We start from the raw sequence: 17059 nt of genomic DNA, 5'->3' as shown, positions 1-17059 counted from the left end.
CTTGGTGGAAAAAAGAAAAAAAAAAGCACAACTGGAAAAAGAAAAAAAGATCCTTCCAAGCACGTCTAATTAGGGTTAGTTACTGGATGTCCTTCGTTTCAGTGACAGCTGCCTTTAAACGACTAAGAACAGAAAGCAATTCTCATTCCTTCGTTAACCTTGGCTTCCCAGTGTCCCCACCCCGACTCCATTCCCCTGCTTGGAGTTTTAAAAGCCTATTATGTATTTCACTGGAATCAAGCTTTAATGGATACAACTTGATTGGCAAGGTTCATCTTTTTATTAACAACTAAAAATAAATTGCAAGCCATTGTACAATGTGCAAAATTAATCACAGTTCTGGCTCCTAGCTTCCTAGAAGCTTCGAGAAGTTAAGAGTCCCGCTAACTTAATAACGTCTTTTAGCAAAAATGATCCATTGGTTAGAAAAAAAATCTCAGGGTAGTAATACTAATATTCTGCAGTGATTTGCAGGGCTAAAATAAGAAATATATTTAATTACTAAATTAAACTAACTCACACACAGTACATAATGCGTATGAAATGCATATCTGACTTGGTTAATATTCTAAGCATTTTTTTACACCACAGCTCGAGGCAATGCAGGATCCTTAACCCACTGAGTGAGGCCAGGGATTGAATCAGCATCCTCATGGATCCTAGTCAGGTTCTTAACCCACTGAGGCACAACAGGAACTCCCATTCTAAGTTTGCTTCTAAATTTTTTGTTTGTTTGTTTGTCTTTTTGCTATTTCTTGGGCCGCTCCCGCGGCATATTGGAGGTTCCCAGGCTAGGGGTCGAATCGGAGCTGTAGCCACCGGCCTATGCCAGAGCCACAGCAACGCAAGATCCGAGCCGCGTCTGCAACCTACACCCCAGCCCACGGCAACGCCAGATCGTTAACCCACTGAGCAAGGGCAGGGACCGAACCCGCAACCTCATGGTTCCTAGTCGGATTCATTAACCACTGCGCCACCATGGGATCTCCTGCTTCTAAATTTTAATAGGAAAAGACAAAAAAGGAAAAAATATTAACTTACCAGTAGTAAAGGGCCCAACGACAAAGGCCATGGTTCAGTGACCACTAATGCGTGGTTCTGGAAATTCTCAGAGCTAAGGCTAATCAGCACCTTGCTCTTTGGGAGAAGAGTGCTAAGGCGAAGACTGGTTTGTAATTTGAAGCACAAACATGCTCCTCGGTGTCCTTCCAGTTTTTTCTGTTCCATGAGGCCCCGTAGAAGTTCTTCCTCCTCTACGAAGCCTTTCTCTACTCTTCCACTCTAGTGACCTGTCTATTCATGGAAGCCTTCTTTCCCTTAAACATTTGTTATGCAACTGTTTGTACCATGAACTAAATCATTTTACCCTGATGTGATGGTCTCTGGCTGTGTCACGCTGGCTCAGCTCTGCTCCCCAGTTGAAGAAGCAAACACTAACTTAGGTGTTGCTATGAAGGTATTGGCAGATGCGTTCATAATCAAATACTTTAAAATTATCTTTGATTATCTCGGTGGGCCCGATCCAATCAGTAGAAGGTCTTTAAGAGCATTGCTGAGGCTTCCCTGATAAAGAAGAAATTCCGTCTATGCACAGCAGCTTCAGCCCAGGCCCAAGAATTCTAGCTTGTCCTTCCTGACAGCCTACGCTATGAATTTCAGACTCATCTACCAGCCCCCAGGATTGGGTGAGGCAATTTCTTGCAACAAATCTCTCACTTTAAAAAAACTGAGATACAACTGACATATAACATTATATTAGGGAGTTCCTGTTGTGGTGCAGTGAAAACAAATTCGACTAGGAACCATGAGGTTGCGGGTTTGATCCCTGGCTTCACTCAGTGGGTTAAGGATCCGGTGTTGCCATGAGCGGTGGTGTAGTTTTGCAGATGCAGCTCGGATCTGATGTTGCTGCGGCTGTGGTGTAGGCCAGCAGCTGTAACTCCGACTGGACCCCTAACCTGGGAGCCTCCATATGCTGCAGGTGTGGCCCTCAAAAGCAAAAAAAAGAAAAAAAAATTAGTTTCAGGTATAGAACCTGAATTCAATAATTTGTATAATTCAATACTTGTATAAACAGTGGAATAACCACCCACAAAGATGGCTAGCTAACATCTGTGAATATACATAGTTACAGAATTTTTTGGTTTTTTTTCGTTTTGGCCACACCTGTGACACGTGGAAGTTCCCAGGCCAGGGATCGAACTCGCACCACAGGAGTGACCCAAGCTGTAGTAGTAACAACACTGATCCTTAACACACTGAGCCACAAGGGAACTCCTGTAGAATTTTTTTTCCTGTAACTTTTAAGATTTAATCTCTCATCAACTTCCAAATATACAATTCGGTATTATTAGCTACGGTCATCATTTTGTAGCCCCGTAAATTGTTTTATAACTGCAAGTTCACCCCTTTTAACCCCCTCACCAATTTTATCCACCTACACTCACCTCATCTGGCAACCACCAATACGTTCCCTGTACCGAGGAGCTGGTTTTGTTGTTGTTGTTGTGGTTTAGCTTCTACCTATGAGTGAGATCATACAGTATTTATCTTTCTCTGTCTGACTTGTATTACCTCGCAGAATGCCCTAGAGGTCCATTCACGGTGTTAATAAATAATGGTAACAAATTATTATTAATAAATAAAATTTAAAATAATAAATAATACATCTCTTAATATGTATTTTTACTGACTCTGCTTCTCTCTTGAACCCTGATTGCTACGCCTGATCACGTAATGTAATACGTGCGTCTGCCTGTGTCTGTCTGATCTTCCCAGTCAGATTCGAAGGCAGAAACTTGAGATGATGGTGATAATAATTTATGGAGCACTTACTACGTGTCAAGTGTTAAAGTGCTGTATTAAGCCTTTTAATAGGTGAATTCATTTTGTCCTCAAAAATCACCTGCTGATGCAATCCTCCGGGGAGACTTCTGAGGCACAGGGCTCTGATTATAGGCACACCAAGTACTCAGGTACTTGCTCCAGGCCAAATGAAAGCAAGTCATCGACTTCAGAACCTTCTTTGTGTTCAAAAGATAAGAGTACCATTCAGCTTAATTGGCTCAAGTCCACGTTATCCTCATAAAATCTATAATGCAGGTGGGGCAGAAATACTTTTCTCACGCGCACAATGGAGTTAAAAGCAAGTCAATCACATAAAGTCACTTATTCAAAGTCATACAGTCTTCCCAAGAACGGTCTTTGACTCCAGGCTCGTATTTTTGCCAATAGACTAACATGATATGGTTGAGCTACAGGTAAGCAAGAAGGTCCTCAGACGTGGTGCATTGTACTATTAATAGCCAAGATTTTAAAATGTACTGATATGACTAAAGCAATGAGACAGATTTTCATAAGTCACACATCAAACAGTCGTATTTCCCAAGCTTACTCTGTTCTCTGGGTATTTGCATCCACTGTCCTTTCTCCTTACAGGCTTTTTGCTCAGATCCACAACTGTTTCCTTCTCATCAGTTTTCATTTCAAAATGCCCTCCTCTATGTGGTAAATATATACAATGGAATACTACTCAGCCATAAAAAAGACTGAAGTAATGCCTTCTGCAGCAACAGGAGATGCAACCAGAGATGATCACACTAAGCGAAGTAAGTCAGAAAGAGAAAGACAAACACCATATGATATCGCTTATATGTGGAATCTAAAATATGACACGAATGAACCTATCTACAAAACAGAAACAGACTCACCAGACATAGAGATCAGATTTGTGCTTGCCAGGGAAGAAGTGGGGGTGGGGGAGGGATGGATTGGGAGTTTGGAATTAGCAGATGCAAACTCTTACACACATAGATACACGCTGGCTGGATAAACAACGAGGTCCCACCGTAGAGCATAGGGAACTAGATTCAATCTCCTGTGATGAATCACAACGGAAAAGAATATAAAAAAGAATTTATATGCATGTATAACTGAGTCACTTTGCTGTATGGCAGACATTAACACAACACTGTAAATCAACTATACATCAATAAAATGAATTTAAAACAAAACCAAAACCAAAAACCAAAATGCCCTCTTTTCAGGGAAGCCTATCCCAATCACTGGTTAAGTCAGGATGCCCTTTAGGATGGCAGCTGTAGCTCTTATTTGACCCTTAGCTTGGGAACTTCCATATGCTGCAGGTGCGGCCCTAAAAAAGCGAGAAAGAAAAAAGAAAGACAGGATGCCCTCGCCATTCTCTCTACTAAATATTGCTGGTATATCTTTTCCCGTTGCAGTTCTCTGTGCCTGAAGTCATTTACTTGTTTTTGTTTTTATGATTCATATTCTGCGACAAGAACGCATGGATTCTGCTTGCTTGTATGGCATCGGTACCTAGAATGAGCCTGACATGTAGTGTGCAGGAAAGACGGGTTGATCACGGTCTCTTATTTTTTTTTTTTTTGTCTTTTTGCTATTTCTTGGGCTGCTCCCGCGGCATATGAAGGTTCCCAGGCTAGGGGTTGAATCGGAGCTGTAGCCACCGGCCTACACCACAGCCACAGCAACACCGGATCCGAGCCGCGTCTGCAACCTACACCACAGCTCACGGCAACGCCGGATCGTTAACCCATTGAGCAAGCGCAGGGACCGAACCCGCAACCTCATGGTTCCTAGTCGGATTTGTTAACCACTGCGCCACGACGGGAACTCCGGTCTCTTCTGAGATGTATTATTTATACGTTTTGTGTGATGGCTCTGCTAGAGTAATTACCTTGGAAACAAACACTAAATGACTAAAAATAGGGGAAAAAAACTAGAGAAAAGTTAAAAGCTGAACTTGCACCTTTGCACGGGGAGAGAAGAACATTGTTAAGCTTGAGCAAACACTCTTTGCAGAGCTGCTTTTGGATCTTCTGTGTCTGTAATCTTCCTCGGTTCATGAAGGTGAAAATGACAGGATTTTGAAGGAAATGTGTGCAGAGTTTAGACAAAGGACACTAATCTTTTGGCAAGCGTGCTTTTGCTAAATATGGTTTTGAGATAATGCAGTTTTATATTTTAAATCTCAAATTAAAAACCAGTCATCTGGAGTTGTCTTGTGGCGCGGTTAGGGATCTGGCATTGTCACTGTAGTGTCTTGGGTTGCGGCTGTGGCATGGGTTCAATCCCTGGCCCAGGAACTTTTATAGGCCTCGGGCGCAGCCAAAAAACACCCTTCCAACAGCTCCCCCCCAGAAAAAATCCCACCAAAATCAACCAAACAAAAAAATCCCAGTCATCTTGTTATATGCTCTGGTTCAGTGCTTTCCGCTTAAAAGAATCGTCTATGCAGTAACACAGAGGGAAAGAGACAGTTTAGACTCTACCCTGCAAAACAGGAACTACTAGGATCAGAATAAGTATGTGTGGTTATTGTCAAAATTTACGAAAAGGCCAGGCAATTACTTAGTAGCTATTGCAAAATTGCAACCCGGGAGAAGCAAATTGGAAAAGGTATTGCAGGAATTCTCTTGTTAAGAATGGAGTTAAGGGAGTTCCGTTGTGGCACAGTGGAAACGAATCTGCCTAGTATCCACGAGGATGTGGGTTCGATCCCTGACCTCATTCAGTGGGTTAAGGATCCTGCGGTGCCGTGAGCAGTAGTGTAGGTCACAGATGCAGTTCAGATCCCGTGTTGCTCTGGCAGTGGCCTAGGCTGACAGCTACAGCTCCGATTTGACCCCAAGCCTGAGAACTTCCATATGCTGCAGTGTAGTCCTAAAAAGCCAAAAAAAAAAAAAAAAAAAAGACAGAGAATGCAGTTAAGGATCCAGCATCGTCATTGCTGAGGCTTAAGTTTCATTCCTGGCCCAGGAACTTTCACAAGCTGCAGGTATGGCAAAAAAAGAAAAAAAAATTAATAGAGGAGTTCCTGTTGTGGCGCAGTGGTGGACAGATCCGACTGGGAACCATGAGGTTGTGGGTTCGATCCCTGCCCTTGCTCAGTGGGTTAAGGATCGGGCATTGCCGTGAGCTGTGGTGTAGGTTGCAGACGCGGCTTGGATCCTGCACTGCCGTGGCTGTGGTGTAGGCCGGTGGCTACAGCTCCAATTCGACCCCTAGACTGGGAGCCTCCATATGCCACAGGAACGGCCCAAGAAATAACAACAACAACAAAAAAATCAATAGAAAAAAAGAAAAGTGGGGATCCCATTGAAGCTCAGAGGGTTAAGAACCTGATTATTATCCATGAGGTTGTGGGTTCCCTGGCCTCACCCAGTGGGTTAAAGGATCCAGCGTTGCCATGAGCTGTGGTGTAGGTTGAAGACACAGTTCAGATCTGGTGTTACTGTGGCTGTGCTGTAGGTCGGCAGCTGTAGCTCTGACTGGACTCCTAGCCTGGAAACCTGCATATGTCGTAGGTGTGGCCCTAAAAAAGCAAAAAAAAAAAAAAAAAGGCATTGCATTTCCAGCCAGTAAGGGCTGATTCATACTTTTAAAAAGAGGTACAGGAGTTTCCTGGTGGCTCAGTGGGTTAAGAATTAGTGTTGTCACTGCTTTTGCTGGGGTTCAATCCCTGGCCCAAGAACTCTCGTATGCCATGGGCACAGCCCCCGCCCCCAAATCTAGAGGTGTAGTCTGTGTAATATAAAACTTACATGGATACATACCGCCATAGTTTTTACTCTAAACATCCCCTTTTTAGAATTTTAACATTTGCAAGAATGTTTTTCTAGTCTTTTACTTTCAATCTATCGACATCTTTATATTTTAGATGTGTATCTTCTAAATATCATATAGTTGTTGTTTTTCTAGTCTTTTACTTTCAATCTATCGACATCTTTATATTTTAGATGTGTATCTTCTAAATATCATATAGTTGTTTTTAAATTTTAATACAGTTTGACAATCTGTTTTTTTTTTTTTTTTGGTCTTTTAGGGCCACACCCACAGCATATGGAAGTTCCTAGGCTGGGTGTCGAATCAGAGCTACAGTTGCTGGCCACAGCCACAACCATAGCAACGGTGGATCCGAGCTGCATCCACAACCTACACCACGGCTCATGGCAATGCCAGATGCTTAACCCACTGAACAAGGCCAGGGATCAAATCCATTTCCTCCTGAGTACTAGCTGGGTTCATTACCACTGAGCCATGACGGAAACTCCCACAATCTTTGTCTTTTAACTGAAGCGTTTGGTTCCTTTACATTTAGTGATAAGCAACATACTTGGGTGTAAATATGCTACAGTCAGTGCCATGTAAGCTGCTCATATTTTCTCCAGAACCGGAGCACCGATACCCTCAGCTGCTGAGCATAGAGTCGTCCAGAGCTTTCAGCTGAGTCCTTCTTCTGGACTTGCCCTCGGCTGGAACGCAGCCTTCCTTAAGGTCGTACCCCCAGGGAGGGTGGCAGAGGATGGAAAACCGTGTCCAGGGACTGGCCAGGGAGGGATATAAAGGCCTGGACCTTCGCAGGGCCATTCTAGCTCTAGACCCCCTAAGAGTCACCACCACGCTGCAGTCTAAAGTTCTGGTCTCTCTGGCTTTCTCACTCCACCACCAATGCGAATCCCCAGAGTCCACCCCAATCAACTTCTTTCAGGCAAACCTCAGTCTGAGTGTGTTTCCCAGGGAATTCAGTCTGTGACATCTTATCATTTATGTTATCTCCTTTTTCTGCCTGCTATGTTTCTTTTTCTTTACTTTCTTGCCTTCTTTAGGACTGAATATTTTTTTTTGTTATTTATTCTCTTTCCTGTATTAGTTTGGAGATGACATATACTCTTTCTCTGTTCCAGAGGCTAGTCTAGAAACAACGATACGCATACTTGAATTAGCAAAGTCGAAAGTTAACCGATAAACACTTTTCCCCTACTCTGCAGTATGATAAGGATTTTAAATATCTTAACTCCTTTTACCCCTTTCCCAATTTATATGTAATTGTTATTCTAGGTACCTCATGTAAGTGCAATCATACAGTATTTGTCCTTTTGCACCTGGCTTTTATCATTCAGGATGGTGTTTTCGAGGTTCATCCATATTGCAGCCTGCATTAGAATTTCATCCTTTGTAAACGCTGAATAATATTCCATTGTATGTATATATCACATCTTGTTTATGCATTCATTAGAGTATTTCCACCCTTTGGCTGCTATGAATAAACTCCGGTGTACTGCTATGAACTTTGGTGTGCAAATATCTGCTTGAGCCCCTGCTTTCAACTCTTTTGAGTATATTGCTGGAGGTGGAATTGCTGAATCATATGATAATTCTGTATTTAATTATTTGAGGAACTTCCATATTGTCTTCTTGATTCTCTTAAATACACTTCAATTCTCTGTAGAAATTATTCGTGATTTTATTTCTTTTCTCTACCTTTTCTCCTATTTACTTGAACATGAACATCACTATTTGAAAATCCTTTTTGCGTAACACTAATATCTAGGTCATCTGTGGATCGGCTTCTCTTGTCCACGTTTATCTCTCGGTTTGCAGTCATGTCATCTTGTCTCTGGGATGCCCGATGCTTTTCTGCAGAAAGCCTCCAGAGAGGGTGCTGCTTTCCCCTAGGAGGCAGATACAATGGTAGCTGATCACCTTAAATCAATCAGGGGCTACGCTGAGTGGAGGCTGGCGTGCATCTCGGGTTAAAGCTCAAGCTATTTTTGGCTCATCTCCACTCCGAGAGCACAGCCCTCCAGGATTTTTAACTGAGAGCCTGGGAATTCACTGGGGTTTTCCCTCTGGTAGCTTCATAAATTAAGTCTATATCTTCTGAGACGGCCAAAACATCTACTTTTCAATGAGATTTTTTTAGAGCCTCCCATTCTGTAAAGCCCCAGGATTTGGCAAATATCCCAACAGGATAACTGGCTGTGCTCCTTTCGTCTTCTATAGAAGTTTGCTGGTTTCTTGTCCCCGGCGGCAGCTCTCTCCCCGTATACAGCCCTGGTTCTCAGACCCCCTGCTCGTAGCCCAAATCAGCACATTTCTCAAGGGAAAAAGAGGCCGCAAAAGTCAGCTCACCTCCACTCTGGGGTTCCGCCCGTTGGGATCTCATGCCAAAGCATAGTGTACCAGGATCTCACTCTTGGTAGAAGTTGCACTAAACTTTTATCTTCCTAGCCCCACAAGACAGTATTTCAGGGTCATATATCTCGAGGCAAACACAGCCGCGAAATCTAGGCTCACCTCTCTTAAATCTTATCCTCTCCCAGATCTTAACCAAGTAATTCCTCACTGTCTTGTTTGGTCTTTGAAGCTTTCAGATATACTTAAAAATATTTTTTTCTGGACGTTTTCATGTGGTGCAGCGAGTGAAAGGTCTAGCATTGCTGCAGGTGTGCCCAGGTTGCAACTGCAGCACAGGTTCAATCCCTGGCTTGGGAACTTCTACATGCTGCAGATGTGGCCAAAATAAAATTTTTTTTTTCTGCTTCCTTTTGAGTTCTAACCACACAACTCCTATGCAATAAAAGTACTATCTTAGTACTACTGGTCTTAGTACTACCAGTTTTGGTCAGTTTTAAGAACATAATTCCCAAATGCAGTGAAACCACAATTTTTAAAAAAGCTATCTTTAGGAAAAAAAGATATATTTTAGGCTCAGAAAACGTTTTCATTAATTTCAAGTTTTGGCAAGATAACCATTAAACTCTGCTAGAATTATGTTCTTCCATTTCTTACCAATTAGAGTGAACTGAAAGGAAAAAGAATGAGGTACTGCAACTATAATTCACTCAAAACAAGACTGTGAACCGACATATGCCTCACATTTTGAAGGCTGCTGAATTAAAACAAGATAAAACCCTATCTTTCCATTTCGGCTTAATCTCATGGAACAGTAGTTCTAACAGAACCAGATGATGTTAACAGGTCTTCCTGGGAGGGCTGCAGTGCGGATGGATTTTTCCTAATCAAGCATATTTGCTTTCTCTGCAGATGCAGAACGCCCGTTAGTAAGTTAAAGACCCCGAGAAGTGCCCAGTAAAGTCCACTGTTTGTATCTGCCCAACGCTTGGTTTTCAAATGTATCTGACATGGAACAACCTTTAATGTGCTCTAGGCAGCCAGTTTGAGAAAGGTGAGCTAGAAAAAAAGAAATAAACATTTCAAATAGTTTTGGTTATTTATATCATAGTTGATTATATAACTCCTATCTTCTTCACTGAAGGTGAGCTGGTGAGTTTTGTGGGGGGTTTTGTTAGCTTTATCAAACACTAACTTGCAGAGTTCCTACTGTGGCGCACGGAAGTGATTCCAACTAGGAGCCATGAGGTTGCGGGTTCGAACCCTGGCCTCCCTTAGTGGGTTAAGGATCTGGCATTGCCCTGACTTGTGGTGTAGGTCGCAGATGCAGCTTGGATCTGGCATTGCTGTGGCTGTGGCGTAGGCCTGCAGCTACAGCTCTGATTAGACCCCTAGCCTGGGAACCTCCATATGCCGTGGGTGCAGATCTCAAAAGACAAAAGGACACAAAAAAACAAAACAAAAAAACCCCCACTAACTTCCTCTGTCAGTCTTTTCTGACATTGGGTAGCAGAAAGAATATGAGCTGTCTATACAGACAGACTTAGGATCAAATTCTGGCTCCACCATAATAGGCAAATTTTCCTCTCTGTTAGTCATATCTCTTTATTTGTAATATGGGCTTGAGTGGGATTTCACAGTATTATTTTAAGTATAAATGACCAAGTAAAGTACCCAGTACAGTGCCTATTTAAAAATGCCTCAAGGATCTAGAATGGCCAGGTGGAATGAATATAAGATTGAAATATTTCTTTTTTCTTTTTTTTTGTCTTTTTGCTATTTCTAGGGCTGTTCCTGCGACATATGGAGGTTCCCAGGCTATGGGTCCAATCAGAGCTGTAGCCGCCGGCCTATGCCAGGGCCACAGCAACGCCAGATCCGAGCTGCATCTTCGACCTACACCACAGCTCACGGCAATGCCGGATCCTTAACCCACTGAGCAAGGCCAAGGACTAAACCCGCATCCTCATGGTTCCTAGTGGGATTCGTTAACCACTGAGCCATGACAGGAACTCCAGATTGAAATATTTCTAATTCTAATTCAGAGAAATGGAAAGATATCCCATGCTCTTGGATTAGAATTAATATTGTTAAAATGACCATATTATCCGAAGCAATCTATAGATTTAACACAATTTCTATCAAAATACCCTAACAATTCTTCATAGAACTAGAACAAAGAATCCTAAAATTTATATGGAGCCAGAAAACACCCATTATTAGCCAAGGCAATCCTGAAATAAAAGAACAAAGCAGGAAGTATAACCCTCCCAGACTTCAGAGAATACTATAAAAGCTACAGTAATCAAAATGGCACAGGACTGTCCCAAAAACAGACATATGGATCAATGGAACAGAATAGAGAGCCCAGGAGTTCCCGCCATGGTTCAGTGGTTAATGAATCCAGCTAGGAACCATGAGGTTTCGGGTTCGATCCCTGGCCTCGCTCGGTGAGTTAAGGATCCGGCGTTGCTGTGGCTGTGGTGTAGGTCGGTGGCTACAGCTCCGATTCGACCCCTAGCCTAGGAACCTCCATATGTCGTGGGTGCAGCCCTAGAAAAGACAAAAAAAGAATAGCCCAGAAATAAACCCACACATCTATGGTCAATTCATCTTTTATAAAGGAGGCAAGAATGTACTATAGGAAAAACTCTCTTCAGCAAGGAGTGCTGGGAAGGTCAGACAAGCACATGAGACTCAGTGAAGTCAGAGCATACCCTCACACCATGTTACAAAAACAAACTCAAAATGGCTTAAAGACTGAAGCATAAGGCATGACGTCATAAAACTCCTGCAAAAAAAAAAACACAGGCAAAATTTTCTCTGACATAAAGCATACCCATGTTTTAAGTCAGCCTCCCAAAGCAATAGAAATAAAAACAAAATTAAACAAATAGGATCTAATCCTATCAAACTTACAAGCTTTTGCACAGAAATGGAAACCATAAATAAAATGAAAAGACAGCTACAGAATGGGAGAAAATAGTTGCAAATGATGTGACAACAAAGGCTTAATTTCCAAAATATAAAAACAACTCATACAGTTCAACAATAACAAAAAAACAAAAAACCCAGCTGAAAAATGGGCAGAAGCCCTAAACAGACATTTTCCAAAGAAGAAATACAGAAGGCCTAAAGGCACATGAAAAAATACTCAACATTGCTAATTACTAGAGAAAAGCAAATCAAACCCACAAAGAGGTACCACCTCACACTGGTCAGAATGACCATCACCACACTTTTTTTTTTTTTTTCTTGGCTGCAGCAATAGCCTGAGGATATTCCCAGGCCAGAGATCAAACCCAAGCCACAGCAGTGACTCCAGAATGGCCATCATTAAAAAGTCTACAAATAGCAATTCCCGTCGTGGTACAGAAGAAATGAATCTGACTAGGAACCGTGAGGTTGTGGGTTCAACCCCTGGCCTCACTCAGTGAGTTGAGGACTTGGCGTTGCTGTGGCTGTGGTGTAGGCCCTCGGCCACAGCTCCGATTGGACCCCTAGCCTGGAAACCTCTATATCCTGTGGGTGCGGCTCTAAAAAAAGCAAAAAACCAAGAAAAAAAAAAAAAGAAGTCTACAAATAACAAATACTGGAGGAGTTCCCATTGTGGCACAAGGGAAACGAATCCAACTAGGAACCATGAGGATGTGGGTTCGATCCCTGGCTTCATTCAATGGGTTAAGGATATCGCGTTGCCGTGAGCTGGGGTGTAGGTCGTAGATGCAGCTCGAATCCCAAGTTGCTGTGGCTGTGGTGTAGGCCTACAGCTGTAGCTCCGATTCGACCCCTAGCTTGGGAACCTCCATATGCTGTGAGTGTGGCCCTAAAAAGCCAAAAAAAAAAAAAAAAACCAAATCACAAAACAAACAAACAAATAAAAAAACAAATGCTGGAAAGGGTGGGGAGAAAAGGGAACCTGCCTACTTTGCTGGTGGGAATGTAAATTTGTGCAGCCACTACGGAGAACAGAATGGAGGTTCCTCAGAAAATTGAAAACAGAACTACCACATGATCCAGTAATCTCATCTCTGGGTATGTATCCAGACAAAATTATAATTCAAAAAGAGACATGTACCCCTATGTTCACAGGAGCACTATTCACAATAGTCAAGACACAGAAACAATTTAAATGTCCATTGTCAGATGAATGGATAAGCTGAATGATGTGGCATATATCTAAATATATACATACACATAGATGTATATATGCACACACACACACAATGCAATATTACTCAGCCATAAAAAAAGGATAAACAATACTATAATGTAATTTGCAGCAACATGACACACAACTAGAGATTATCATACTAAGAGAAGTCAGTCAGAAGACAACTACCATATGATATCACTTATATGTGGAATCTAAAATATGACACGAATGAAACAGAAACAGATTCACAGACAGAGAACAGACTTGTGGTTGACAAGGGGGAGGGGAGCTGGAAGGGGGTTGGGGTTAGCAGATGGAAGGAATTACACAGAGAATGGATAAGCAGCAAGGTCCTACTGTAGAGCAGAGGGAATCGCATTCACTATCCCACGACAAACCATGATGGCAAAGAATATTTCAAGAAAAGAATACGAAAAAAATACCAGTGTGCTGCAAAATGCGATACTTAATCTTGAACTGAATGTACTGGGGACTATTTTTGAAAACTCTCGCTGACTCAATAACGGTTTTGAAAGAAAAGATTGACGTCTTTCAATCTTGTTTGGGACTCTTCTTTGCTAACTAGTTCCCTAGTTACGAAATAATTACTAGTTATATTAGTCATTTTCCCCCTCCCTGCCCAGTTAAGAGGCTGTAGTACTCCTGGGGAATGCTGTGATTTTTTTATCCTGACTGATAGAGCACAGAGTTCAATTTGGGTCTCCTTGTTTTATGTTCCTACACCATTTGCAGTTGGCATATTTCTTACCTTACTGCAATTATTCATTTTCTTCCCTGCTAGACTCTTAAGTTCATAAGGTCAGGCCACCTTCTTCCCTGCTAGCACTGCTGGCCTGGGTAAGGAGTAACCACTCAATCATTATAGAATCTTTTTTTTTTTTTCTTTTTTTTTAGGGCCGCACCTGCAGCATAAGGAGGTTCCCAGGCGAGGGGTCGAACAGGAGCTACAGCAGCCGGCCTATACCACAGCCACAGCAACACCAGATCTTAACCCACTGAGTGAGGTCAGGGATCAAACCTGCAACCTCATGGTTCCCAGTCAGATTCATTTCCACTGCGCCACGACGGAAATGCCTCATTATAGAATTGTTAATAAGGAATAATAACTGGGATCCCATTAATTATTATTTCAAAAATATAATTCTTGGGTGAAATGTTTTAATATTATATATAGAGAGACAATACTAGCAGAAAGTAAGGAGTTAAATTTACTTATCCTCACACGTCTACAGTGTGAGTGCTATGGAATCAATAATTAACACTAGGAGTTCCCATTGTGGCTCAGCAGAAATGAACCCGACCATTATCCATGAGGATACGGGTTTGATTCCTGGCCTCGCTCAGTGGGTTAGAGATCTGGTGTTGCTATGAGCTGTGGCATAGGTCGAAGATGTGGCTCAGATCCCTCCTGGCTGTGGCTGTGGCTGTGGCGTAGGCCGGCAGCTGTAGCTCTGATTCGACCTCTAGCCTAGGAACTTCCATATGCTGGTGCGGCTCTAAAAAGAAAAAAGGAAAAAAAAAAAAAAAAAAAGGGAGTTCCCTTCATGGCTCAGCGGTTAATGAACCCAACATCCATGAGGATGTGGCTTGAGGATCCAGCATTGCCATGAGCTGTGGTGCAGGTTGTAGACACAGCCTGGATCCTGTGTTGCTGTGGCTGTGGCTCCGATTCCACCCCAGCCTGGAAACTTCCACTATGCCTCGGGTGTGGCCCCCCCCCCCAAAAAAATTAACATTAGAAATCTTAGGAGTTCCCGTCGTGGCGCAGTGATTAACGAATCCGACTAGGAACTATGAAGTTGTGGGTTTGGTCCCTGCCCTTGCTCAGTGGGTTGAGGATCCGGCGTTGCCATGAGCTGTGGTGTAGGTTGCAGATGCGGCTCGGATCCCTCGTTGCTGTGGCTCTGGCATGGGCCAGGGGCTACAGCTCCAGTTCGACCCCTAGCCTGGGAACCTCCATGTGCTGAGGGAGCGGCCCAAAGAAATAGCAAAAAGACCAAAAAAAAAAAAAAAGAAATCTTAGACTGCTAGAGTGATTTTCCAGAGATATATCCAGTAATTGGATTGAAATTGAATAATACATATATTTTTTTAGATAAATTTTTGGTATTCGAGAATGACTCTATTCAAAAGATGTGTTACTGAAAGGTGGCCTGCAAATAACACTTTCATGCTCTAAAGATTTAAAAATCTTTCTGATTAAACTAAACTTCGATTATATTTGGAAAAGAAAAACCCCTCTTTGTCCTAAGGATGCTATCACACTAGTCTGTATCATATATTCACATTTTCCAAAGCCCTGCTAACGTGGTCATATCGAAATGCTAAGAAGTTCAGCACAACTTGAAGTCAAATCAACTTGCACTTTTTTGAAAATAATTATTAGGAAGTGTTTAAGCAGCAAATATAATGTTATTCATAAAAAAGTTTTTCCATATACTAGAAAATAAAAAAAATACTTACTATTATTTTCTTACAGTCCTTTCCTCTGCATAGTTCTGTATAGGCAGAGTATTGCACATAGATAATCCAGCTTCCAACAAAAACCACCAACCAGGAAAAGAAAAGATATTTCATCCGCACATATGAGAAGCGAGCCTATAAGTAAAAGAGCACATAACAATCATTCCTTCAGCACCAAGTCAGCGTTCACTGTCCTAGAACAGAATTTCCCCCCTTTCTTGAAAGAATTCAATCTATATTCTAGGCTTTCATATGGCAAGTCTCCTAGAACAAAGTGTACTTTCACCGCGTCCAAAACAGCACTGGTCTTAGAAAAGGAAGCTCCTTGGTCATGCCAAGGAAGAGGGAACAAAATACCCTTTAAAATGTATAACCTTTCAAAGGCCACCAGCACCAAGAGCCACTTGCTGAGCACAAACAGGTGCACCACGGTACCCGGGCACCGGGAAGATCAGGTGAGAAGAGACACAACTCCTCTGACTGCCGCTTACAGAAGACTGTTTCACATGCCAATCCTGAAGCCCTTTATGGATAAGCGTCATAAAAATAATTGCGACTTAAAGAAAAAAGAACAGGGAATTTGGCTACTGGTCTCATGTCTTGCACGGGGGAGAACCGCCGTGCATGAAGGTAAAGTCCCGTTCTTCCCTGTCGGAAGCTTTATGCTCCTTCCACTCAACCAACCAAATGCTTCACCGGATAGATATTCTGGAAACTTGAGGAGAAAGCTCTAACCAGCAAAGGGGAAGAAGGTGAAGAGATGGAAAGACTAAAGAGCTCCGTGCACGTCAGCCTGGGAGGGCGCACAATGGGATCCTCTCTGCATCGCGGCGCGCCGCTCTCGGGGCTCTGGTATCCAATTGCAGCCCGGGTTAGCTGGTGCTTTTTCTCCATCCACCACGTATCAAACACTTTAATCTTCAAGAGGGTCCATTAGTCGAGATAATTTGACCATTATTTTTTTGAGTCTGGAATGCCAATGGTCTGGTTTTATAAACAATAGAATTTAGGGGGAATTGAGCAAAATATGTTAAAGATATGCAAACAAACCGGGAGAAGCTATTCTGTTTTTTCAATCCCCAGGCAGTTTCTCACACTGGGCCACAGTGGGACACTGCGAGCGAGCGCTGTGAGCATGCAGAGAAAGCAGAGAGAGGACAGAGGCATAAATGCGTCTGCAAGTAGACAATGGGTGCAAAGAGAAAGAGACGCAGGAAAGAGTGAATTCTGTTGGCCTTCTCTGCAGTTTAGCTGTCTTTGTGAGGTTAGTGAGATGTGAGACGGAGAATCCAGTAACAAAAAGCTTGAGTACAATGATAGGTCTTTCTGCTTCACTATTAAAACATTTAAAAAAATGTCTTTAATGCAAGTTGTTTTTGTTTAGCTCTAAAAGAATCCAGCAGAAAGACAGTTCAGACAGAATTCCAAATTAAATCACATCAGTGACAGTGGGGTATATAC

The 17059-nt window shown here is 42.5% G+C and overlaps 1 protein-coding gene across 5 annotated transcripts in view; it reads right to left on the bottom strand.

Annotated features, from left to right (window-relative positions):
• The window catches only part of DIPK1A (divergent protein kinase domain 1A), a 128854-nt gene that overhangs the window by 23471 nt on the left and 88324 nt on the right, over positions 1 to 17059 (bottom strand). For 3 of the 5 annotated variants that reach the window (XM_047785292.1, XM_047785295.1, XM_047785294.1), the window contains one exon: positions 15599 to 15733. The exons of 1 other annotated variant lie outside the window; for it this stretch is intronic. In XM_047785292.1, coding sequence (XP_047641248.1) covers positions 15599 to 15733 — 135 coding nt within the window. Of the gene's footprint in view, positions 1 to 15598; positions 15734 to 16333; positions 16543 to 17059 lie in introns of those variants that run through there. One more of the 5 variants, XM_047785291.1, reaches the window with a different exon arrangement.

This window comes from Phacochoerus africanus, chromosome 6 (assembly GCF_016906955.1).
Source record: "Phacochoerus africanus isolate WHEZ1 chromosome 6, ROS_Pafr_v1, whole genome shotgun sequence".
NCBI classification, from domain to species: Eukaryota; Metazoa; Chordata; class Mammalia; order Artiodactyla; family Suidae; genus Phacochoerus; species Phacochoerus africanus.
This window is presented reverse-complemented; position numbering and strand designations above follow the sequence as displayed.